Source organism: Cebus imitator, unplaced genomic scaffold, assembly GCF_001604975.1.
Source record: "Cebus imitator isolate Cc_AM_T3 unplaced genomic scaffold, Cebus_imitator-1.0 Scaffold54, whole genome shotgun sequence".
Taxonomy (NCBI): Eukaryota; Metazoa; Chordata; class Mammalia; order Primates; family Cebidae; genus Cebus; species Cebus imitator.
In genome coordinates, this window is record NW_016107369.1 from 6,716,877 (window position 1) to 6,742,758 (window position 25,882).

General features: G+C 44.2%; 1 protein-coding gene across 11 annotated transcripts in view; it reads right to left on the bottom strand.

The window, feature by feature from the left end:
- Positions 1 to 25,882, bottom strand: part of RGS6 (regulator of G protein signaling 6) — a 640,379-nt gene that overhangs the window by 96,550 nt on the left and 517,947 nt on the right. For all 11 annotated transcript variants that reach the window (XM_037738572.1, XM_037738569.1, XM_017528742.2 and 8 more), the window contains 9 exons: positions 24,957 to 25,007; positions 21,201 to 21,307; positions 19,900 to 19,951; positions 15,691 to 15,755; positions 11,791 to 11,867; positions 8,879 to 8,960; positions 7,406 to 7,480; positions 5,562 to 5,660; positions 4,093 to 4,154 (listed from right to left, as the gene is read on the bottom strand). In XM_037738572.1, the coding sequence (XP_037594500.1) occupies positions 4,093 to 4,154; positions 5,562 to 5,660; positions 7,406 to 7,480; positions 8,879 to 8,960; positions 11,791 to 11,867; positions 15,691 to 15,755; positions 19,900 to 19,951; positions 21,201 to 21,307; positions 24,957 to 25,007 (670 nt within the window). The remainder of the gene's footprint in view (positions 1 to 4,092; positions 4,155 to 5,561; positions 5,661 to 7,405; positions 7,481 to 8,878; positions 8,961 to 11,790; positions 11,868 to 15,690; positions 15,756 to 19,899; positions 19,952 to 21,200; positions 21,308 to 24,956; positions 25,008 to 25,882) is intronic.

The following is a 25,882-nucleotide window of genomic DNA, read 5'->3' on the forward strand; positions in this document are numbered from 1 at the left end:
CCACTGAGCTCTGGGGTGTTTTGTTACTCAGCAACAGCTGATACACCTGGTCTGCTACAGATTGGAAAGGAGGCGGGGTTAGGTAGAGAAGGGGAAGGGTTAGTAGAGACAAGCAGGCAGACAATTAAAAGACAGAAACAAGAATTCAAAGAACATTATCATCTGGGGCCATTTAGGGAAGGGGAAGCAGTTTGTGGCACCTTCTAAGATCCCGACCACTGACGGTGTTAAAGCACAATAGAAGACACCTGACTCTGAGTCATCTAGAAAAAGTAACTGAAATGTGGTGTCCTTTTGTTAGGAAGGCAAGTGCATGAAGCATACTGAAGAAAGACTGCCATTAAAAATAGTTAAAATAAAAAGCTTAGGGTGTCAAGTGTCATTTATCTGAGGCATTCATGTGTGTGTGCAGGGACAATACGTTCTGCAACAGAAATTGGCTAACAGCTCAGAAAGGCTTGTGTGTCGCTTCCAGGGGCAGAAGGCAGCCCAGGAAATGCAGTTTGGTTGCCATGATGCTGGCATTCTGGGGACACTTAAGCATTCATGAAGACAAGGGACAGAATATTTGGAACTGGGATGGCCTGAGAAATTCTGTGCTGAAGCGCAAGTCTTTTCTCCCCCAAAGCCCCAGATTATTGATGGCGTGTGAGGCGGTGGGAGGAGACGGGCAGGGCAAGGTCAGCCTGAGGCAGCCTGCAGAGACCTCTGCGTGGGAAACTGAGAGGAGGCAGAGGGTGCGGGAAAGAACTGCGTTAGCAGCCTCCCTCCTTGGCCTGCCCTTTGTTTGCTCCTCTAAGCACCATATATCCAGTTCATTCCGTGCCATGCACTTGAATTCTGCTCTCTTCTGAAGCCCGATCAAGTGCTATGCTGGAAAATCACCATCGGCAGCATTCACATTCCTAGCGTGCATACTGGACCAAAGGACTGGACCATGCTTTTGCCATGCATGAGCTCATTAACTCTGTAACTTAAATGTGACTACTACCTCCCCTCTAAAGAGGTGAAACAGGCACCGAGAGAAGCAGCCACTGGCTTCATCAGTTAGAAAATAGGAAAGAACAGAAAATCAAACACCACATGCTCTCACTCACAGGCAGGTGTTGAACAATGAGAACACATGGACACAGGGAGGGGAGCATCACACACTGGGGTCTGTTGTGGAGGGCTAGGGGAGGGACGGGGTGGTGCAAGGTTGGGGAGGGATAACACGGGGAGAAATGCCAGATATAGGTGACAGGGGGATGGAGGCAGCAAACCACCTTGCCATGTAAGTACCTATGCAACAACCCTGCGTGATCTGCACATGTACCCAGATCCTAAAGCACACACACAAAAAAATAGGAAATGGCAGGGGCAGGATTCAAACCTTGATGATCGATTCCGGACCCATCCCCTCAACTGTCTGTTCTGCCCCTTTAGTTTGTAAAGTTCCCTTATTCCCTCCCTGCTGGTCTGGATGCACCCTTTAGTCTAACCCTGACTGCAGTCATCCCAGAGCCCAGGTTCGCTGCCCCCAGCCCTCCTGCCTCTCCTCACTGTTAGTCCTCACGGAACTCAGTGAAAAATGATGAAGACCTTTCCTGGGGGATGCGGTTCTGATGAACTGTCGCTTATCACCTGGAGCAGGCCCAGGGAAGCCAGATCGGGATGTGGATGTGTGTGCCCACCTGAGAGAGCTCAGTCTGTGCCTCTGGCAGCTTCTCACCAGCTGCCAGCACCTCCTCCCTGGCCCCATCCTCACAGACCCACTGACAGGCCCTGCTCCCAGCTGCTTTATCTCTAGCTAACACGCATCTCCTCTCCCTCCTCCTCCCTATCTGGGGGTTTCCTTGCGGCTCTAATGAAAAACCCTAGTGTCACATTGAAAAGTTGCCAGTTATTGCTGCTGGGAATAAAATCCAGCCTCTGCCGGGCAGAGGCTCATGAAAGCTTCTAGCTGGGCTCTGAGGAGTAGCCAGTTGGAATAATCCTTCAGTATGAGCAGCCTCTCAAGCGTAATTAGGCAGTACCAGGTGGGCCCCTCCCTGACAGCAAGGAAACAAACAAATAATAGGACAGGACAGGCTCCCCGCCCCCACCTTGACTTCGTCCATTCCTTGGCCTCTGCATACCTTCCCTGGAGTCTGCCTATCTCATCCGACTGGTTCAGGCTCTTTCCCTGCATCCCAAGATTACAACAAACTGGATGTTCTTACTGATGTGAGCTCTCAGGTCAGCCTGAGTAGCAGGCAATGGCTTCACCAGATTGTGAAAGACCAGGTCAATCTACCTGAAGATTATCCAAAATGTGGATTTCTTGGCTGTACCCTGGAACCACTGAATCTGAATCCCTCAGGCTGAGGTTTGGAAATTTCCATTTTTTAACCCCTTCCCTCACCTGGATAATGCTACTTAGAACCACGGGACCTGAGCAACTAGATCCAAAGAAAGATGCTCCTATATATATGCTCTTCTAAATTGCAAACCCTAAAGAGCCCTTCCAAGGCCAGATATTAGCATTGCTGGCACACCGACCCACAAAGTATACTAGGACAGTCATTTCTGTCCTGAGTTCACAGAGGAGGAAGCTGGTGCTTCCTCACAGGCTATGGATGACACCAAGAGAGTTGAGGACATGCTGCTGCTTCACTCACAGCCGCTCTTCAGGGACAAAGGAACCACAGTGACACCTAAAAAGCATTTTCAGAGCCTGGGACTCTGGCCAGAAGCCACACATAATGAGAGAGGCAGTGTGAGGTGTTTCTGCAGCCCACACAGCTAGCTGAAACGGTGACTTCAGGATGACTGGTACCTGAATGTAAGCTGAGTTCCGGCCGTGGCAACTTTCTAGAACTTTTGCAGAGAGAAAGCAGGAATATCAGTGATTCTCAATGGGAGTGACTTTCACCCTACCCAGGGGACATTGGCAACGTCTGGAGACATTTTTCGTTGTCACAACTGTGGTGGTATGGGGACTACTGGCGTCTAATGGGGAGAGGTCAGGTATGCTGCTAAATATCCTATAATTCACAGGACATTAAGAACACGACAAGGAATTATCTGGCTCAGAATGTCACTGGTGTCACAATCGAGAAACCCTGGAAGAGATAAAGACATCAGCCCAAATCGAGGGACGTCCTTAGCCCCTGAAGTTAGGGTGTTCAATCAGACTCTTTGTTTGGGGTTGGAGTTGTTATAGCTTCCATTTGTTGTTATTTATCAGATGTGGATCAACACAGGCGCCAGCAGAGAAAGACTTACGGGCTTATAGGGGCCTCACACAGCTAGCCCCCTGTAAGAGCTGGGCCTAAAAGACTCACTTTATCTGACATCCAATAAATACCAAGATCCAACTTAAGCTCTTGATTCCTTCAGCAATTGGTCGTTGCTTTAACGGTAGCATATGGACAAATAAATATTCAGTACTGAGCTGCCTGGTTAGATTTATTCCATATAAAGTCCCCATGGGGTCTCCTGTCTTCATGGAAGAGTTAAAAAAACAGAGCATTTAGTTGATAAAATTGAGTCTCCCACGAATTAACGGAGTGGAACCAGCTACTGATGCAGACTGAAGCACACACGTTATGGTGGAGGATAGGCTGGAGGGGCCATATATTTTCTTTCCAGTTGATTCGATGCAGTTCAGTGGTTGATGGTATGTGGAGGCGGATCTCTTCCTGATGATTCAGTTCCCTCCTGTCTATCCGGCCAGTGCCTCAGAGGACACACATAATTTCTTTTCCCCTATAAAGTGAATCTGGGCATTTTATAGCTGAAAAGGGAGCAATTTCCATTTGAATTAATCAAGAGGCTGAAGGCAAAGGTGCATTATGTAGTTTTTAAGGACATTCTTCCTTGATTGACAAGGTCCTGTGGCCACTCCCTGTATGTAAAACCTTAGTAACGGAATATTTCTTGACATCACTCAAGGGAGCTATGTTATCTTAGTTCTACTCACATGGAGCTGTGGGGTTTTTTTGTACCTCAGTCTAAGGAGTAACTACAGTCTGACTCTTGGCATTGAACACATTTGTTAACCACAACCCTGTAACATTTCTTCCTTGTTAAATTAGAAGAAAGGAGTAATATTATTAAGAGAAAACATACCTTTCAGCCACTTTGGACATTTTCAAACAATGTCTGTCGATCTGTGCATTCAAAAATGTTATCTGAGAAAACAGAGAACACAGACGTTAAGACCGAACTAAAATTACTTTTTCCCTTTGCTCCCCAAACCCAAATCCTGCATTTCCACCAAGATCCAAATACCTCCTCTGGCCAGACATCTCCGACTCCTTCAGCTCTGCCTTCCAGAAACTCACCTGTGGCTCTGGACATCCCTATCACACAAGATTCATATTCTACCATTTAGCCTGCATCTCATCTCCTCCTGTATTGTGGTGTGATTTAAGTCTTGCTTTCCAAAACTTAAAGGCAATACATAGTCTAAGAAGCTTAGCAACAGCATGGACAGGTGAAATGCGCACTATAGATACCTGTTTTGAACAATCCCCAGTGACCCTTCCTCTGCCACCTTTCACACGCATGTCACCTCTGTGTTCTTGGCATGCTTGACTGGGATCATCAAATTTTCTTTTTTTTTTTTTTGAGATAGAGTCTTGTTCTGTTGCCCAGGCTGGAGTGCAGTGGTGTGATCTCAGCTCACTGCAACTTCCACCTCCCAGGTTCAAACGATTCTCCTGTCTCAGCCTCCCGAGTGGCTGGAACTACAGGCACACGCCACCACGCCCGGCTAATTTTTTTGTATTTTTAGTAGAGATGGTGTTTCACCATACTGGTCAGCCTCATTTCAAACTCCTGACTTCAGGTGAGCCACACCTGCCTCGACCTCCCAAAGTGCTGGGTTACAGGTGTGAGCCACTGCGCCCAGCCAGATAGCTTTTTTTCATACTTTGGTTCCCTCTTACCAACCAGATAATGAACTTGTCAAGGGCAAGTACCTAAAAATTTACTCCTTTGGGTTTTGCTCTCTAGGACCCAACAAGGCATAATATAAATAGTAGGCCCTAACGTTAATTAATTATTAGTAAATATCAGAAGGAAGTAATATAATTAGTCATTGTCTATTGACATGGGCTCCTCATCGTGAAAAAAAAATAACATTCAGCCAAGTAATACTGAAATGGCATTGGGAGTAGGGCTTTATTTATTCTTAAAATTTCCTTTCAAATCACAGCAATAAAGTCAACCATCCTGAGCTGGTTTAGTCTGGAAGTGCATTCCAGTTTTAAGGACTACGTGACATGAGCCCCTCCTTTCTCCAGCTCCCGCAGCAGACTGTGGGAAACCCCGCTAGCGCGGTTACCCCCAGGCCCGGGAGGACTCATTTACGCCCTTTTCTAATAACTGCTGGAGGAACTGGGTAAAGAATTCTTTCTCTCCAGCTTCCGTGGCTCATTCTCACACAGCACTCAAAGGTTCAAGTCACCCACAGCTGGGTTCCACTGTGGTTTTCAGGAACTCAAAGCTTGCTCAATCTTCAGAAGTGAACATTTGAAAAGGTTTTTAAACTAGCCACATCTCCTACTGGGAGTGCAAGCTGACAATTCATTCACCTGTTTCCGGATATCCTCTTTTGTAGTTTTCCTGATTGGTTGGCTGAGTACGTGCACGGGGCTCTGTGACTGGGACTCTTCGGTCACGCCATACACGGACTAGGAGAAGAAGCAAGAATGTAGGATCATCTACCCGCGGAGTCAGAGGGTGGCTTAGGGGTCAGCTAGTTCAAAGACTCTTCCAATTTCTTGAATCCAATCATGACAATAAGAGATTGGTCTCTGCTTTTATTTCTTCAATGAGGAGAATGCTGTCTCTTAAGGCATCTCATCTTTGGGGTACCACTGTAACCCAAATCCTGCCTTTTATTGTGCTGAGAATAGCCTCCTTGTATCTCAGTGTTTCTTTGAATATGGTCCATAGACCATCTGCAAAGAATCTCCTGGGTGTGCTTGGAAAAGACACATTGCTGAGTGTCCCCTCTTCCCCTGGACTTACTGCTTCGGAATCTTTGTGGGTGGTCTGGGAATCTGCACTTTTATCAAATGCCCCAAATTATTCTGAGGTGAAAGGAGGTTGAAGAGCCACTGTGGAAGCATATGCACGAAAGATCCCCTTGACATTTCTGCCAGTCAGCAGATGACCATCTGGTACAAAACTGGGATAGCGGGGTTTCAGGTTTTCCCTTTCAAGTTAAACAGTTTTCTGGCCTCAGTTTCTCCACAGGTCTGTAGCTACAGCTATGTTTAAAGCTGTTCCTGGAATTATGGACAGACTAAACACAATCTTTGCACTGGGAAAGAAACAAAATCCTGAAGGGCATGTAATGTGTAGCCCAAATCTTGAAAATCAAGAGGGCTCACATGAAGTGGATGTGACTCCACAAAATTCTGCAATACTAGAATTAGGGGGGTCTTGAAGATGAAATGAGGACATTTTAGGGCTAATATTTTAAAGTATAATACAGTGTACTGTATTGTTATCTCAGTGAAGAACAAAATACATAAGGAGACTGAAGAAGTTTATAAGTATACGCACGCCATGTATTTTGTGTGTGTGTGTGTGTGTGTGTGTGTGTGTGTGTGTGTGTGTGTCTTTTTTTAAATACATACACGAGAGAAAGCTAATTGGTCATCAGAAGAAACAGGAATGTGTGGGGACACATCGCCACTCTTTGGAAGGTAATATTATGGAGTCTGGTCATGCTCTCCTGCAATACTGTCCCTGGTGCTGTGGAGAGGGTGGGACATAGGGATCATGGGGAGTGTGAGCATGGCACCCTCAGGTATGCTGTGGCCACTACTCCTTTCAGTAAAGTGAAACACAAGTGACCACCAGGTCATTAACAATTGGGCAGGATGGTGGTTTGAGTTTGGATGATCCAGCTCTACCAAAAAAATAAAACATAAAAAAGACTTTCATTTGTTTCTAAGTTCAAAGCTCGCTTTCACTTGTGAGCTTTGCCACTTCTTGTTCCTTTTCTTTCCTCCCCTCCCTGCCACCTCCCCAGAGACAACTGCAACTCACCCTTCAGAACACCTGACCTTCTTTCAGGAAGTCCTTGGGAAGCCCCATCCCTGCCCCCTCCAGCTTTGGCTCAGCTGCCCCTCCTGGGCCCCTCAACTGTCCCATGACTCTCCTAACACAGCGTTCATGGCCCTGTTGCCTGTTGGCTTGTTTTATTCCCTGCCAGGCTGTGGGATCCATGAGGACCTGCCACCGTATCCTAGCACAAACACAGCACCAAGCATGCATTGGCTGCCCAATCAATATTTGCGAAATGGTTATGGTTTCAAAAGACAAAAGGTGGTAGAATGACAAGTAGCAAATTACTATTTGAATAGTACTAGAACTGGGAGGGCTAGTCACATCAAGAATTTTTAACTCAGCTAAGCCAGCGAACCTTTTTAACCTTTTGTGGATTCTTCAAACGTCGGCATTTTCGGATATCCATTTCTGTTGTGTTCACACAGCCTGGCTGAGATTAAAAAAAAAAAAAAGCACATCATATAAATTACTAAGTGAAAATTACACTTCCAATTTAGCCCAGGTAACACCATCGGGACCAACCTTTACCTTTTGCGATTACAGATAATGAATGATTTTTTTTTTTTCCATTTTGCCATAATATGTGTTCCTCTTGGACTTCTCATATGATATAGAAGAGCTTACCTCATAATCTAAGGACGATACGTAACGGGGATAGTGCACAGTTTCTAAGTGAAAATTAACTATTCAAGTGGCAAGACTACATCAGCAACAGCCTTTAAAAAAATTTTTACATACTTAACTATTTGAAAAAGACTCCACAATATCAGGATGAGTAGCTATTTATTTATTTTTTGCTTTCAATCAAATTTTAAGAAGACAAATAGTTTATTCCCTTTTAGTTCCATTTCATGAGGAAAATGAAAGATTTGTTTTAATAAAGTGAAATTAGAAATACAGTCAAACCTTGTTATCTACAAATTTTGCATTTGTAAATTTGCCTACTTGCTGAATTTCATTTGTAACCCCTTAATCCATAGTTGCCCCTTGAGTAGCCTGATGTGCGTGTTTCCCACTGAAATTGAACAAGGTGACGTCCTGCCTTTTTGTTTCAGGCCTGTCTATTTAGGGCTTATTTATTGCCAACTTTTCTGCATTTTTGTGCTTTATGTTGGTGATTTTGCTGTTTAAAATGGCCCCAAGGTACTGAAGTGCTGTCCGCCATTCCCAAGCAAGAGTGCTCTGATGTGCCTTCGGAGGAAATAAATGTATTAGCTAAGCTTTGTGCGGGCATGAGCGATAGTGCTGTTGGCTATGAGTTTAATGTTAATGAATCAATGATATATATGACATAAGGTATCTTTACACAGAAACACATTTAAAAGGTTATGTATTGATCGGCTGATAAAAATGTTGTGGCCACAGGCCCACGGGGACCTAGCTTGGTAGTTCCCACAGGAGTGATGTGCGCTAATTCAGTGTTTGCCAAGACTTTATAGAATGTAACTGCCATGGATAACAAGGATTAACTGTATTTGGCAGAGAATAGTTTAAGATTTAGAGTTGAATGGCAGTGGAAATGGAAATTGTCAATTTGGGGAATGTCAACGTTTGGGGCTCAAAGGTCTTTTGGTAGAATTCTCATAGCTCCTCCATTTGCAATTCCATATTTTCAAGGATGAAAAATTTTTAAAAGGTGGAACTTACAGATATTCCAGAAAATTTACTGAGATTATATAACTGAATGGCAAAAGCAATTCCACAAAGCTCCGTCATTTTCTTAAGAATGAGAACCTGGTGGCTAAAGACAGTCTTTTCCTTATTGAGATGAAAATGAAAAAATTAAGAACAAAAAAAAAATCTAGAGAACTGAGTAGAGCTTTCTCACCACAGGCCTGTGGACATCCCAAAAGGCTCGTTCTTGACTATCCAAAATTTTCCTTTCTGTCTTGTCCTTTTTCCGGTCAATCCTGAAAGAGTAAAGAGAGGAAGGAAATAAGAGGCTTTTTTTTTTTTTTTTTATGTCTTTTTTTTTTTTTTTTTTTTTCCTTTACAGAACTACCCTAGTTGGCTTAAAAGCTTTTTTTTTTTTTTTTTTTTTTTTTTCCGTTTTTCCCTGACACTTGCCCCAGCATTTGCTCCTGTTTTCGGAGGTAAGTGACCACAAGGCTATTGGTCCCTGCACAGTGCCTGCTCTCTGCAGACTGTGAAATGAGCGTATACTTCCTCCCAAAAACCTCAGAAATTCCACACATGGTAAGAGAACCTGTTTTAGGCTAGATTACAGATTGCCATATGTGTAATGAACATGGTGGCCTAAAGGGAAGAACAAGAATGCAGCTGTTCATCTGAAGTATTGAGATTTGGATGATTAAGAACTGATTTATCCATTGACATGCCCCTCTCATCAAAAAGGATACTACATATACAAATTATAAGAAGGAATAGAACCACCATCTTGCCAGTGTTCCATGTTCAAATTTGAAAGTTTGCTTTAGATTTAGAATCAGTAGAAAGAAACATCTTTAAAACGCGGCAATTATGTGTTTTATAAGTCACTTACGCCACCTGGCTTTCTTGAGGTGGTATAATGGCCCTAGCGCAGACAACATCCAGGAGGCAAATATCACTGGCCTTAGCTGGGGGAGGCACGAATTGCAAGAGGGAAACTGCAGGTGACAAGGACAGATTCTTATTGTTCTGATCTGCAGCTAAGAGGCTTTTTCTTTTTCAAAAAAAGCATGTATTACTTCATTTTATTTCTTCAAGTAAAAAGCAACTCAGATTAATTGCCCCGTAACTCCTGGCTCTTGGCTCTCTTGGGAACACTTTAGTTTTCTGGACTGAAATAAACCCATAATCACCCTGCAATTTTTGTAATAATTACTGTGTACTTAGATGGCCCACAATTATAATATAATCACAGAGTTAATAAAAAAAGTTAATCGAGAAATACCATATATTTATGAAGCAACAATTTCCCCTCTGTTTATAGCTTGTGATCCTGGAAGAACAAATTAGTGCTCCTCTTTGCTTTCCAGTGGCTTCTGAGTACACAGGCACAATTCTGCCTCAGCCCAGTAGAATCCCAGTCTCCATCCCACCTACTCTCCCACTTTCACCTCTTCAGGGACACCCAGTGCCTGGTACCCGCCTACCCTGGGGGCTGCTGGGTGGTCAGGAGGTGGCTGGCATCATGGGCAGGAGAAGGGCAGAGACTGCGGGGGGAAGGGTCACAGCAATGGCAGTGTACAGGCCACTGGACCAGATGGCCTCAGGCCATTTCCAGCTGTGACCATAGCTGTGATGGGTCTACACTCACACAGTCTGAGACCCAGCTCCGGGCCATGAGCTGCAACAGCCCCCAGGAATGTGAGAGGGTTTCTCTGAAGACCCAGGGGCTGCTCACATGCAAGTGGTACCCAGAGGAAACGTAGTCCCATTCTCCCAGCTCAGCATCCCTTTCCTGTTCCTGTCCCACTTCTCCTCTTAACCATCCTGGTTAACCTAGACACCATCCCTGGGAAGGACATGGGAGATCCAGGTCCAATCATTCTATTTCCCAGAATTCAATGGATCTGGTTGACAACCATGGGCTTGTGGGGTAGGGAACGTATAGTACCCATTCCTCATGCTTCCTTAGAGAGGAAGAAATGTCCACTACATATCCAGGAGAAAAAAATATGGGAAAAACCTTCCAACTTTTTTCTTCCTTTCCTCTCTTACCCTTTGGGGAGGAAAAATGACTTAACTAATTGGTAGACTTGAACGAAGAAACCGAGAAAGTTCAGGCTTTCCCTTTCTGGGCCCCCATGTGGGTTAGCCTGAGCTCAGGATAGCTGCTCTCTGTGTGCAGGAAACTTACAGGGGTCAGCTCTGCCCTGGTGGGGTGGAGGTGGTGATGCAGGGTAGAGGAGGCCTATAGATACACACCTCTGTCCAGGAAGAGCAAGTTTAATTTGCACCTGTGGCCACAGATCCAATGTCATGCCCTGTAATCTTGCTTTTTTTTTCAGAGTTTCACTCTTATTACCCAGGCTGGAGTGCAATGGCATGATCTTGGCTCAATGCAACCTCTGCCTCCTGGGTTCAAGCGATTCTGCAGCCTCAGCCTCCCAAGTAGCTGGGATTACAGGCATGCACTACCATGCCTGGCTAATTTTGTCTTTTTAGTAGAGATGAGGTTTCTCCATGTTGGTCAGGCTGGTCTCGAACTCCTGACCTCAGCTGATCTGCCCACCTTGGCCTCCCAAAGTGCTGGGATTACAGGCATGAGACACCGTGACCGGCCCTAATCTTGCTTTTAATTAATATAATAATCTGATATTTTGGACTCCAATTGTCTGACTTCTGTGCCTTATTTTTTTTTATTGGTTCTAAACTCCTCCCCTATTAGGGAGAAGAAGATGGAGCTACTTGTCCTTCCTAAAACTCAACCTATTTTCCTATGAAGACAAAATCTCCAGTCCAATGGGTAAAATGGGATTTCAGCCTTTGAGCACAGAAAATACCCAGAAATTTCTTGGGGAAATAGGTATACCTCCTTATAACCAGGGTTCTACCTTTGGGAGGATCTCCCTTGCCTGAGGAAACACACATTTCTGAAACTGCTTTAGAATAATATTGGTTATGAAGATGAAACTTATCCATCCTGACCTTAATTTCTACTCAGTTAGCCTCATGCCAGATTAGAAATACTAGTGCCATCTGGAAACTTCACTTTGACAATACCCCCTTCACACCATTTCCAAGTTCCAGAGTCTTTTCCTCTCTGAAAAGGTCTCTGTTAAGTCCACCTACTTTACTTGTGCTTCTGCTTGCATAAAGATGAATTCCCACTTCCTTGCAAAGGCCCTCTGAAGTCTTGCTAAGTTTTCCTAATAAGAAATGAAAATCAACAAGAAGGCATTAATCATTGTAAATTAGCACATGGACACCTATGCTTATTATAAGTCAGCCATCCATTTTGGTTACTTCCAACAAAATAGCAAGACCTGCTTTGAATCCCCTGGACGTGCATCCAATCTGACTTTGCACCAGACCCTGCTGTACAGAGCTGAACTATTAATACTCATTTACACACCCATTAAGTCTGAAGTCTCTATGGTTCACCGGATTCCTTTCTTCATATGTGTTTTACAGGAATGCAACTCACATAGTACTTGTTTCAAAGGTTGCTGAAAATAGGGAAAATTGTTTGTGGCTATTGGGGAATTAATGACGAGTCTTTGCCACCTGTTGGTATCTCCAGGAACAAAACCAAGGCTGGATTTCTCAGGACTCGTCTTCCAGCAGGGAGCTGGAAAGGTCACAGGAAAGGGGAACCAAGGGGACCTGGCTTTCATACTGTTTCTAATGTCAGGATTCAAAAGTGGCCCATGCTGGGTGCAGTGCCTCACACTAGTAACCCCAGTTCTTCGGGAGGGCAAAGCAGGTGGATCACCTGAGGTCAGGGGTTTGAGACCAGCCTGGCCAACAGGATGAAACCCCACCTCTACCAAAATTATAAAAATTAGCTGGGCGTGGTGGCAGATGCCTGTAATCCCAGCTACTTGGGAGGCTGAGGCAGGAGAATCGCTTGAACTCGGGAGGTGGGGAGGCTGCAGTGAGCCAAGATCGTGCCACTGCACTCCAGCCTGAGCAACAAGAGTGAAACTCCATCTCAAAAAAAAAAGTGGCCCAAAGGGAGTGTCTATGTTTGTGATATGGATGAAAGAAAAAGCCAAAACAGAAAGAAAAGTCACTGAGGGTTGCCATCAGAGAAAAAGAAAAGTATTTTCTCTAAGTCTGTAGAGTTACCTCATGGAACAGGAGGATAGATGGTGAGAAGGGGTGTTTGACAGGCGCCCTGATGACCCCCCTAGTTCTGATGAATGCAACGCTGGAGCCCATATTATGCTACGTATTTTCATAGAGCTCATACCAACACTAACTGATTACCCTCATTAATGGATTATTAACATAAAAGGAGCTTCAGTTGGCAAGTACCACACATGAGCTCACAGTTACTACCCAGGCTTAGTGCACGAGTACTTCTAAAAAACTGTCTTTTCGACTCTTCCACTTTCATAGGAAGCAAAACTGGTAATGTCTAAATGCCAATCAACTGTGACACAGTCATAGTATGGAATTCTAGGCAGCCATTAAACACAATAATGTAGATTATAGTTACTGGCATGGTAAGGGCCCCGAGACACCTCTAGTAGAATGACTGGGGAAAGAGAAGCAGCTGACACACGAATGTTTATGATATGATTCTAAAATGTTTTGTAGAGAAAACAAATGTATGCACAGAAGAAACAGGTGGGGGAGAGTCACAGGTTATAGTCTCTCCTTTATTGTTTGAATTTTTGTTTTTGTAAAAATAATATGTAATCAGAAAATTTATAAAAAATTATTGTATTTTGGAAGCAAGATGCTTTTTTGGATTCAAATCATTTTTGTGCAGAACTTTAACCTGAGAGCACATCCCATTGCCACATTCTTTACAAATCCCAGGACAGAACATGAAGGGACAAGAGAAGGGACAAATCAATCAAATACAGGATGAGGTGATACTGTCTGACTTCTGTGTGAGACCTTTTCTAAAACATAGAAAATATGGGGAAGAGACACAGGAGGGAAGGGTCCCAGGCTTCTGCAGTCTGGGCCTTTCCTCAAGGTTGTGTTAAGGAAGTAACATCATCATGTCAAAGCGACTTGCACTGGGTGTACAAAGGGTCCAACAGCAGTCTTTTGAAGGAGGGGTGACGTGACTGCTGGATGTTGGGGCAGACAGGGGCACGACTGGGCTCCCAGGATGTCCAGAGCACAGAACAACCAGGCCAAGGTTTGTCTGGAGAGATCATAATGTTCCAACATATGATCATCTGATAATGCAAACTCTAGCCAGGTTCTAAGGCTCTGGACAAACTGCTGCAGTGCTTCCTCCTCTTCCGCCCCCCGAGCCCGATTCACAGGTCCATGATGCCAGTGGGATCAAAGAGGTGAAGGGCCGTGCACAGATCCTGCTCTCCAATGGCATGCACGTTCTTACTTGAGCTGCAGAGAGGGGAGCAATGGCCCAGCTGGCTTAGTAGGCTGGGGAACATGAACCTAGGAGAGGTAAGGCCTGGCAGAGTAGGACCTCACACTTGTTTTGAAAGATCGAGGCAATGAAAGCAGGAGGGTCTTTGGAGGTGGGTGGGTCTGAAGATGCTGTTAATGCAGGATTATCAGGGGAAGGATTCTCTGCTGCCCTTAATGTTGCCCCTCCTCCCACAGCTGCTGGCCCTTCAGTCATTCATGGCTCAGCAGCACATCCTCTGGAAGACGCATAGGAAGAGGGAAGTGGAAGGTATATGAAAGTTCAGCCCATTTCTCCCATTCTCTGTGACCCATATAAAGTTCAGTTTGGGGGAAACATTTTGTGACAAAAAGTTAAAAAAATAAAATAAAATCTATGAGTTTTCAAGTGCTTTGGTTTCTGGGCTCTGTCAAATGGGAATAGGCCAAAGCTTGGTGGTGGGGCCTCTAATTTTTGCAAGAAGCCCCATCTTATGAAGGAAGATGGAAGAGGAAGGTAAGAAAGCTGAGAAGCGATACCTCATGTGACATACATCTTATTTTCTAAAATGGAATTTTACCCTTAGATTCTGCCTCTATTACTAAGCACAGGAGAGTGGGTATAAAGATGCAATTTAAAATTTCAATTTAAGGTATTATTATATAGTAAAGTTGACTTTATTCCTTTTGTACAATTCTGTAAATTTTAACACCTGTATAGATTCATGCAACCATCACCACAATCAGGATACAGAACAGTTCCATCAGCTTCCAAAATTCCCCGACCCCATCTATAACCCTTAGCAATCAGTGATCTGCTTTTTATCACGATAGTTTATTCTTTTCAAGAATGTCCTATAAATGGAATGGCTGGCTTGAGATTGGTTTCTTTCATCCAACATAATGTCTTTGGCACTCATTCAAGTGGTCATGTGTAGCAATAGTTCATTCCTTTTTACTGCAGAGGAGTATTCTATTGTATGGATGTACCACAGTTAGTTTGACCATTCACCTGTTAAAGTGCATTTGGGGGTTGTTTTTAGCTTTTGGTTACCACAGATAAAGGTTGCATGAACATTAGTTTATAGGTTTTTGTGTGAATGAAGGGGGACTGCCTGGTTATATGGTAAATGTATGTCTAACTTTAAAAGAAACTGCCAAACAATTTTCTAGAGTGGCTGTACCATTTTACATTACCACTAGCAATGAAGGAAAGTTCCAGTTGTTCTCACCATCATCCTCACCATCACTTGGTATGATCAGTATTTTTTATTTTGGCCATTCTAATGTGTATGTAATGGTTTCTCACCATGGTTTAATCTGCATTTCCTAAATGGCTAATAATGTTGAGCATCTTTTCATGGGATTATTTATCCTGGGTCATCTTTAGTAAAATATCTTTTAAGTCATTTGCCTATTTTTGAGTTGCTTATCTTTTTATTGTTGAGTTTTAAGAGTTATTTATGTAAAAATACAACCTTACTGTGATGGTAAGAGAAGCTGAGAACAAAGGAGGAGAACTAGAAGATAATTCCCTTCCACTGTGTGAAAGGGATGAAAAGGGAACAAAAGAAAAAAACAATACAAGTTTAGACAGAGCTGCAGATGTGATTTTGCTCTCTTCTTATATGCATCCTGGAAAATAATCATACTTACTGCTTCATAATCTGCCAGTTCCAGTCTTGCTTTATTCTGCATTGTCCTCTTACAAAGATAGATGGCTGCGGGAAGAAATGACAACATGTACAAAACCAGCATCACAGTGGAATCATAAACCCATCCGTCCATCTGTTCAACCATTCATCCATCTATCCATCCATCCATGTATCCATCCATCCAACCATCCAACCATCCATCCATCCATCCATCCATCCATCCATCCATCCATCCGTCTGTTCATCCATCCAACCATCCCTCCATCCCTCCATCCATCCATCCATCCATCCATCCCTCCATCCATCCATCCATTCATGCATCCATCCACCCACCCATGCATCCATCGATCCATCCACCCACCCATGCACCCATCCATCCATCCATCCATGCACCCACCCTTGCATCCATCCATTCATCCATCCAACCACCCATGCATCCATCCATACATCTATCCACCTGCCCTTGTTATATGCCCAGCACTGCCCTTGCTATGTACCCAGCATTGTCTTGGGAAAAATATGTTTTCTAAGTGGAAACGGAAGGCTACAAAAATGTCTTTACATTCTTGATGCACTTTAAAGATGCCAAAACAGGGTAGTTTATTTCAAAATGTGGTTGATTTAAGAAAGAAACTAAAACTATTCAGCTCATAATAAAAGAAAAGACTTTGGTCCTACCTCACGAGGCTGTCAAATGAGCGGTCATTTGCGTATCTTACCTTTACATGAGGTGATTAAAGTATATATATGTCATTAAAAAAATTATTTTCTACTTACTAACTTTTCCAATGAACCAAGCAGCTGTAGTGCTCCAGCATCTGATAAAGGGGTGTCTGATCTATCACAAAGTACTTCCTTCAGTCTCTTGGATCCCTGGCAGAATTAGGGGCAATCTTAGGCAGGAAGCTTGACATGTCACCAGCCCCACTGGGCCAGGTCTTCATTACCTTTGAGCAGTGCAGGGTAGTGGAGGTGGCAGCTGCTTTGACAATGCTGCCCCAGACAGCATTTTGCACTGGTCAAATGTAAAATCGGAGAAGGCTAGCCCGGATTTGACTATGGGTTTTATGCAGGCAGAGTCACTCAAGAAATCTTTGGACATCCAAGATATGTCCACATGTGACAGCAGGGTTGTGAAGTCAGGTATCATGCACAGAATGCAGAGCTGGGGCCACTCCTGATGGCCATGAGTCACAGGGTCACACACTACAAGCTCACTTCCCTGGCCTAAAGTCACATAACGAATCTGTTCACCACAATGAGGGAGGTGGGAGGTGGCTGTTCTTGGCATAGAACTCTTGAGGCTTGTCTGCATCCCACAGTACCTTCACCAGGGCTTGCTCTAACTTCCAGCCAACTCTAGTGACCACTGGTGACAACAGCCAGCCCTACAAGAGGGCACCTGGAAGAACTGTCTTAAGCTCAGATATTGGTTTTTTCCTGGATATTTAATTCCTTACTGAAAATGTCTATTCCCTTGCCCTGACACCTGGCATTGCACCCTTACCTATGTCTCATCTCTCATGTAGATAAACCCACTGCCATGTTGAGTTCACCATGTGTCACCGCTACAAAAGTGGAACATGTTTAAAAATTGTATAAAGGGAACAGATTCATGTATTATCTGTGCAATTAAATTTCTTAAAAAATATTGAACTTATCCAATTTCAATGTGCTTAAGAGACTCACCCCTTTCTATACTTTCTGCCTTTACTTGCGACATCACCATTTACCTCAATCTCCTAAACTAGGGAACCTATAACTCACTTATTTCTCTATCTTACTCATACCCTCTGATGGCTTTTTAGAACACAGAATTTTAGCATTGGAAGTAACCTTGGCAACCATCAAGTACAGACCCTTCATTTACAGATGGGGAAACTTAAGGCATAGAGAAGTCAAGTGATGGACCTGAGGGCTAGTGATGGAATTGGAATTAGAATTGAGGCCCAGTGCAGAGTTTCCTCTATGACATTCACTGATCCATCTGCTCATTCATTCACTCATTAAAAAATGTACTGAGTGTCTCCTATGGGCCAAGTACAGTTTTAGGTGCTAGAAAAATCACCATTGCAGCAGCTACTGCTTCCATTGAGCCCAGTGTCAGGGACTATCTGGCTAAATCACAGCCCTTACTTAATCCTCCACAGCCCACTTACTAAATCCCCATAATAGCCCTATAAGGTGGATTCTGTTATTACTCCCTTCTTACAGATGGATCAATTTTTCCCCAAGTTGGAAAAAAACTTGGGAAAGTTTGTTCATTGTTGGGTACCCACAATAGCGCCCCCAAAGTGCTGAATCCATTCTAAACGTCTCTCCTTGACTGCCAAGGCCTATTTATAAACCTGCCCCTCCAAAGCTATTCAGCCTTCTCAATCATTTATCACATAAAACCTTTGAATACTCAAGCCAGATCCTCACCACACCTTTCTTCCCTGCATCATGCTGCCTCTCCAGCCTGGAATGCCTGGGGGGAAAGGCTGTGACTTACTTAAACCTCCGACATAGAATCTGACAGAGTAGGGACCAGTAAATGTTTGTTGATTGGATGAAAATCTATGGGGTACTTCATCAGTCCAAATCATACTATATTGAATTCTTAGCTTCAGTTTCCCATACTTCCTGGTGACAGGGCCACCTCAGTAGTAATGACATCAACCAGCATCCCAGTGGCAATAATACCAACTCCACCCCAGTAGTGATACCAACCGCTACCCCAGCGAACCTTACATGCATTTTATTTCTTCCTAACAAAACAACATTAGAACACAAGTGCCATTATTCCTTTAATCTTAATATGAAGTCTCCGAGGCACAGAGAGGTTAAGTAATTTGCCAATATCACCCATCTAGTAGAACTGGTTGATCCTGGGGCTCACTGTGCTGGATTCTCTCTTGGTAAATACATCCTGATTTTCCAACTTAACTGCTTTGGAAATCTTGGGGAGTGCCGGTTTTTCTTTGTTTTAGAGACAAGTCTTGCTCTGTCACCCAGGCTGGAGTGCAGTGGCACAATCATAGCTCACTGCAGCCGTGAACTCCTAGGCTCAAGTGATCCTCCCATCTCAGCCTCCTGAGTCACTGGGATTACAGGCATGCACCACCATGCCTGGCCCCTGGTGAATACTTCTGCATCCTGAACCTTGATTTCTTCCTCTGATTTTCCATAGAGGCACAGGAATTTAAAATTATTTTTCTTTAATGAGAGCCTCAAACAAACTGTTATTTCTATCCCTGTTCATGATGCCAATTAAAATTATAAAATGAAGAATACCTGCAGACGCACGGAAATGTTGCCTTTAGTACTCAGCGTCAGACAGCCTAAGCTTTAGTGAAGTAAATATTTTAATCTTACTTGGGCCCAGGTATCTGGTCTTACCACCCTCCCACCCTCTCCACTGCTTGGAAAAATATTGGTTTTCACTTTCACAAGGGCACACGCTACTGCATGGAATTGAGCTATAATTATTTGAATTCCGAGTTGGACTTTCATGAGCAGTCTTTTCAGTCCCAGAAGCGCTTGTTTTATGAGCGGTCAAACGCAGCTCTCACTCGCAGCTGGAAGCCTTCCTGGATCTACTTATCACATCGGTTATGGTGCAGCAGTGTCAGAGGGCCCACAGTGGTGCCTGTGGGTAGCCAAGCAGATAGCCCCAAGGCCTGCCCTTCTGCATGACTGACGACTGAACTCCCAACTTCACCTACTCTTTATTTTCCTAGTCTAGGGTGACTTCTGTATACCCCTCCCTGGTCCCTCTCCCTTTTCCCCTAAATTGCAACTATCAAGAACACCAAAAGGTTCTTAGTAAGTTTTGACAAGTCTGCGAGAACAGAAAGGGCCAGGAGGAGGTTTCCCCTTGATCCAACCCACCCTGAAGCCCTATTCCTGGAAAGAACAATTAAAAGTCACCATCCCATAGTGTTGCTGTGGGATCCTGGTTCTCCATGGGCCCTAGATGAACATTCTGACCACCCTTGATAAGATTTTTCTTCCCTCTCCTGCTTCCCCTCTAAGGACTACATCTTTCAATGAGCTGGGCCTTCCTCTGTTATGTGGAACAGGACGTTTGTTATACAGCAACAATATGAGAAAGTACTAAGCAGAGAGGACCCTCCTCCCCATGTACCGCAGTTGCCCAGACACCAAGCATTTGTCTTCTGCACACCCAGAAGTGACACGCAGTGTGGGCTGTGGCTTCAGTTCTCACCATAGTCAGTGTTTTCAGGTTCCCAGCAGTTTGAAGGCCAGAAGTACGGAGCCTGAAAAGAAGCAAGGGTGTCAGGGCTCAGAGGCGTGCCATGCTGCTCTTCCCTCCCACGCCCAGGGAGGAGCCTCCCTCAGGGCAGGCTCTCCCCCATCTCCTTGCTGATGCTACCCCGCAATGCTCCCCTTTTTGCTAATGCAGCTGAGGTGAGTCAACATTTTAATCTAAGCATTGAGAGGCAAAATCTAAGGCAAGCAAAACAAATGCAAAATTGAGAAGTTTTGTTCACAGGGGAATATACTCCTATCCTGAGACAATAGAAGTCTAACTACAAAAGCCAACCTGGCACAACGTGCTGGGTACCTAAGCCCAAGTTCCTTTTCTCCCTTTATCCTAGTCTGAAGGACTCTTTTCCGAAACGCTTTGGTTAGACCTTGACTCAAGCCCCTATCCTCTGCCCTCATTCCTTCTAGGGAAGGATCTGGGAGAAGGAGTGTAAAATGGGTGGGGAGGATGATTAGGTGGCAGATAGAAACTTCACTCTGGGAAGGTGGCATGAGGCAGTAGAAAGATCAAGGTCTGTGCTGTCAGGCTCACTTAGGTTCACATGAAGGCTGCCTCCTGCATTTACTAAATGCCACTTTAATTCTTTGAGCACTTCAGCTTTCTCATCTGCAAACTGGGTGATATTTACCCACTAAGGTGTGCTCTTCAGAATAAATGAGGAAATCTATACAAAGTGTCTGCCATGGTCTGAACGTCTGTGTCCTCTTCAAATTCATATGCTGAAATCCTAATCCTCAAGGTGATGGTATTGGGAGGTGGGGCCTTTGAAGCCCTCAAAGATGAGATTAGTGCCCTTATAAAAGAGGCCTGATATGAGCCCCAGGTCTTGTCTGCCATGTGGGGATACAACTAGAAGGTGTCATCTGTGAATCAGAGAGCAGGCTCTCACCAGACACTGAGCCTGCCAGCACCCTGATCTTGGACTTGCCAGCCTCCAGGACCATGAAAAGTACATTTTTATTGTTTATAAGATACCCAGTTTATGGCATTTCGTTGCAGCAGCACGAGCGGACTAAGACAGTGCCTAGGGAACGTTAGGCTCTCAATGACAGCCTTTTACTATTCTTCAAGTGGGACACCCAATCACCCAGACACAAGTTCTTTTGGCTTTCCCAGAGCTGAGGAGGAGTGAGGGTTACTCCCTCAAATATCCCTTCGGTTTTCTTCGTAGTTCTAATCTGAGATAAAATGATACTGAGAAGAAACGATTCTTGAGGAAAAGGAGCCAGAAGGCTTACCTGGAAACGATAAAAGGTGCCATCGTCCTTCATGGTGAGAACATGGTCTGAGATTGGGAAGATGTAGCCCTGGGCAGCGATAAGGCTTCCCAAGTGTATTGCTTCAACTGTAAGAACAGAGCACAGGGAGAGAAGGAATTAGGAAGCAGATTATTCAGCTGAAAATTAAGCTGGGAGATCAGAAGTCAACTGTCATCACCCCCAGAGGAATGTGTTGATGTTATGATTGCCCTTGCTCAGTGTGGGGGTGAGGAGGGGCATGCCAATGGCTGGAAGGGGCCACTACATGTCTGGGACTTGTCTGAACCCCATCTCTGAGAGTCTGACATTGCTTAATCCTTCCCCACTTTGACCTTCAGAAGAAAGTCTGGCTTCAGGGTCAAGGGCATAAGTTCTGGTGCAGATGAACCTGTATTTAACTAAGTGAGATATTTCACATAAAGTGATTAGCAGTGTCCATTACAGGTCAGATATTCCGTAAGTGCTGGCAGCTCTGATTCATATATTTAGTTTCATCACCCCCAGCAGTAAGAATGCAGCCTCACTGCCCATAGAGACAAAGGAGTCCCACTGCGTTCCCCAACATGACAGTCACATCAGGGATGAGAAGGGCGTTACGCTTGTCTTACGGACAAAGAGGAAATCCTCACTTCCTTGGAAAGTTAGAGGAAGGACACTGAAGTAAGCAGTGACAGAGGGAGGCTGACCTGGTAGAAATACTTATATTTTTGCCACAATCAACCTGTTCCTTTGTTCCTTTAGCACCAGCCATAAATAGATGCACGTAGAAAGCTGAGAATATAGGCCTGGCACGATGGCTCATGCTGGTAATCCCAGTACTCTGGGAAGCTGAGGCAGACGGATTACTTGAGCTCAGGAGTTTGAGACCACCAGCCTGAGCAACATAGTGAAACCCTGCCTTGATTTAAAAAAAAAGTTAGGAATTTAAATTTATCCTGAGGAGAGCTAAGAAAAAATAACAAACCTCAATGCTTCTACCACACACAATAATCTTTCACAAATCCAAAAGTACTGTTACAGGTTAAAACTAATTTTTGGACATGGAAATTGCTGACATGCTCAGGGAGTCTCTAGCAGTTGTTATTCATGAGCTCTGAATTTTTAAGAGTAATTTGTTTTGTCTTTACTTGCAAACTTTTCAAGAAGTTGAAGATGATGCAATGTTTTGCTTATTAAGAACCCATTCTCCTTTGAAAGAAACATACATGTAACTGGTGGAATTAGAATGAACAAAGTTTTATTTTACTTACTTAGTGATGACCAATTTGCTTTTTTTAAGAGGCAGACCTCACTCTGTCACCCAGGCTGGAGTGCCGTGGTGCAATCATAGCCCTTTGCAGCCTTGAAATCCTGGGGTCAAGTGATACTCCTGCCCCTGCCTCCCAAGTGGCTGGAACCACAGGCGCATGCCACCACAACTGTCTCATTTTTTTATTTTTAAATTTTTTGTAGAGATAGGCTCTCGCCATCTTGCTCAGCCTGGTCTTGAATTCCTGGGCTCAAGCAATCCTCCCAGCTCAGCCTCCCAAAGTGATGTGATTACAGGCACGAACTACCATGTCTGGTCAGTTTGCTTTTTAAAGTCTATATGCTTCAAGAATCATGAATCCAGCCAGAAGTTTCATCAGCAGCAGCTGCTCCTTCCCCAGGGAAGAAAGAACAAAATCCAGTAGGAAGGTGACTTTCATGCCACCAGTCTTGGAGCTGAGACTCTAACTTCATTCTCTGAGCAAAAACGTTTTTGCTTCGACGTTGGCCAATGGGGCCAGGTGTGGTGGCTCACACATGTCATCCCAGCACTTTGGGAGGCCGAAGCCGAAGAATTATTTGAGGTCAGGAGTTCAAGACCAGCCTGGACAACACAGTGAGATCCCTATCTATACAAAAAATAAAACAAAAAATTAACTGGGTGTGGTGGCACATGCCTGTAGTCCCAGCTATTCAGGAGGCTGAGGTGGAAGACTGTTTGGGTCAAGGTCAAGGCTGCAGTGAGCATGACAGTACCACTGCACTCTAGCCTAGGTGACAGAGCAAGATCCTGTCTCAAAAACTAAAAAATAACAGAAAACTGGCTGGTGGGAAAAAGAAAGGAGAGAGGGGCAGACGCTGGATCTGCCCATTTCCCAAGGCCTTGGTTTGCTTCACCTCCCTGCTTCTATTCCCGGCTGGCAAAGTGCTCTTAGCTCCGCCTCAGCCACTTTGCAGAAGCCCAAACAGGCCCCAATACCACAGTGTCTTCCCAAAGGCATCAGAGTGTAATGGATCTTCATAGAAATAACTCTTATCATTCAGGACCCTTCATAGAAGCTTCTCATGCCAGGGCCAGAGGATTCCTGAAGCTCATTTTCACATACTGCTAGCCAATTTAGGTTTCATAACAGTAATAACAAAATACATGTCAGAACTGCAATGAGTATTTTTGGGGGGGAGGGTAAAGAAGCCAGTGCTCTTGAAAGAGAAAAGGTGGCTATGAGAAAACATGTTCCTTAGTTTAGAATCATAATCACAGGAAACAGACTTTCCAAGTGGACACTCAGAAGCCCAGGCTGCATCAGACGTAACACATATGGGGGTTGCTTGGGGCTCTATCCCTTACAAAGGACTGGCATGTATAGTTTTCTCCCCGTGAATCAAGAACTTGACTAGAATTCAGAATTTTCATGAGTTATGAGAGTAGCCCCTAATCAAGTGGGTAAAAAGACTCAGGTCACTTCTATGAATGATCCGCTTTTCTGGCACTCAGAGTTCTGGCACTCTAGTTCTATATATAATTAAACTGTATAGAAATTGTGTCATTTTGCAGTCAACAGTTTAGAAATGTTTGGTTAAAATACAGGAATGCCAAGACGACACACTGATTCCAGTGAGGAATCATGGCTGAAGGTCACAGGGAGAGAATGGGCACTTGAAAACCATCTTCAAAAAGCATTGTGGTTCGGGGCCATTTAATTTGGGGCAGATAAGTCTAATCACGCCAATGTCCATTAAGAACATCAGAGCGAATTAGCGGATCTTTATAAATGTGACCTTCAGGCATCAAGAATACTCAGGTAATCAAGGCAAAGGAGTATGTAATACATTCAGAAAAGTATTAACTAACAGCACATGGGAATAAGCTTTACTTGCCTTGAATTTTTATTTTTCTGGAACACCCCCCACCCCATTTCCTAATTACGCTGTGAAAATAAATTTCACTGCTTATTTTCTGGTGGGAGGACAGATTTGGAAATTGTTTTATTGGCCATGGTTTTGCTGTTGTTTTCCTGGTAAGGCCTTCCTAATTGAAATGCGCAATTAAAGTTGAAAAAAAATCATTCCTTCACTTCTTGCAGAAGCAGAAAACAGAGGGAGTCTTAGCAAATAATTAAACATCTTAATTGTGGATCAGGCAATCTAATTTTAAGAGCTGGCTCTGGAAGGCTGTTCAGTGGCAGTGCTACAACTTATCTTTAATTGCTGCAGCTAATGAGAATTCAACTCATTTCACACGTTATTGTATTGGGCTCTTTGGCATTCTAAATAGTTGCTCATTTCCTCAAAGCATGATTTAAATTTAAAGATAAATATTCAGTGGAGAAGATAAATTAATTTTATTTGTAAATAGTGTGATTCCACGTCTTGGAATTCACATTTACAAGCCCGTTCTCAGGAGGGTAGGAGGATCTAGTTTGGAACTTGGTTATGGGATGTTTACTGATACCAGGGTAGATGAGGGCAGGGTCAAAGGTCAAGTACCTGGGTCCTCAATGGAAAGGTTCTTCATAAGCCACTGCACAATGTCAGTACCTGCAACGATAAAGCAATTTCGGCTGAAGACCTCATGAGCGTTTAACGCTGTGGCAGAAGAAACATATTTACCTAAGAGAATCCTAATTCCAACTAGTACACACTGTAGAGCGGGATAATATGGATGCTTTTCTGTTCTAACCAATCCTTTCCGTTTTCAGGACACTTCCATAGTTACAATTCCATTCTTGTCCAAAAAACACTCACTTTTGATGATGCAGGAGGAGCTTACATTCACATTTCTAGAAAGTGTCTAGAGAGGACTTCCCAGAGACAGGCTAGGTGAAACTTTATCGTACCTGGCCCCCAGACCATTTCTTGAAGAAGCAGGCCTCTTCAGCTCCCTGCTGTCACTGACAAGGGCTCACCAACACAGGTGGCCTCATAGGCTCTTGCAAAACTCTCATCTCTTCTGGCATAGGCCTATCCTGAAGGCATGTGTCCCTGAAGGCATGTGTCCCTGAAGGCATGTGTCCCTGAAGGCATGTGTCCCTGCGTTTGTGGCAGCAACGTCTATGTATTCACCAAAATCTCTTTCCTCACTGTGCCACAGCTAGATTACATTTCCAGACTCCCCTGCACTTAGGCATGGACTGAGTTCTGCCAATAGAATGTGGGTAGAAATGACCTATGCCTCTTCCAGACCTGGAAAAAAAACCTCCTACATGGCTCTGCATAGCTCCGCCCCTTTCAATCACATTCCCTGGCTGGATATGGGGGACTCCAAAGATCTGGGGCAATGCAGAGCCACAATAGGGAGGGAGCTATGGTTCTAGCCACGGACATTAAGCCCATGTGGGACTCTGACTTGACTAAGGAATACACTTTGTTGTGTGAAGCCCCTGAAATTTGGGGTTTCGCTGTTTTGGTATCTA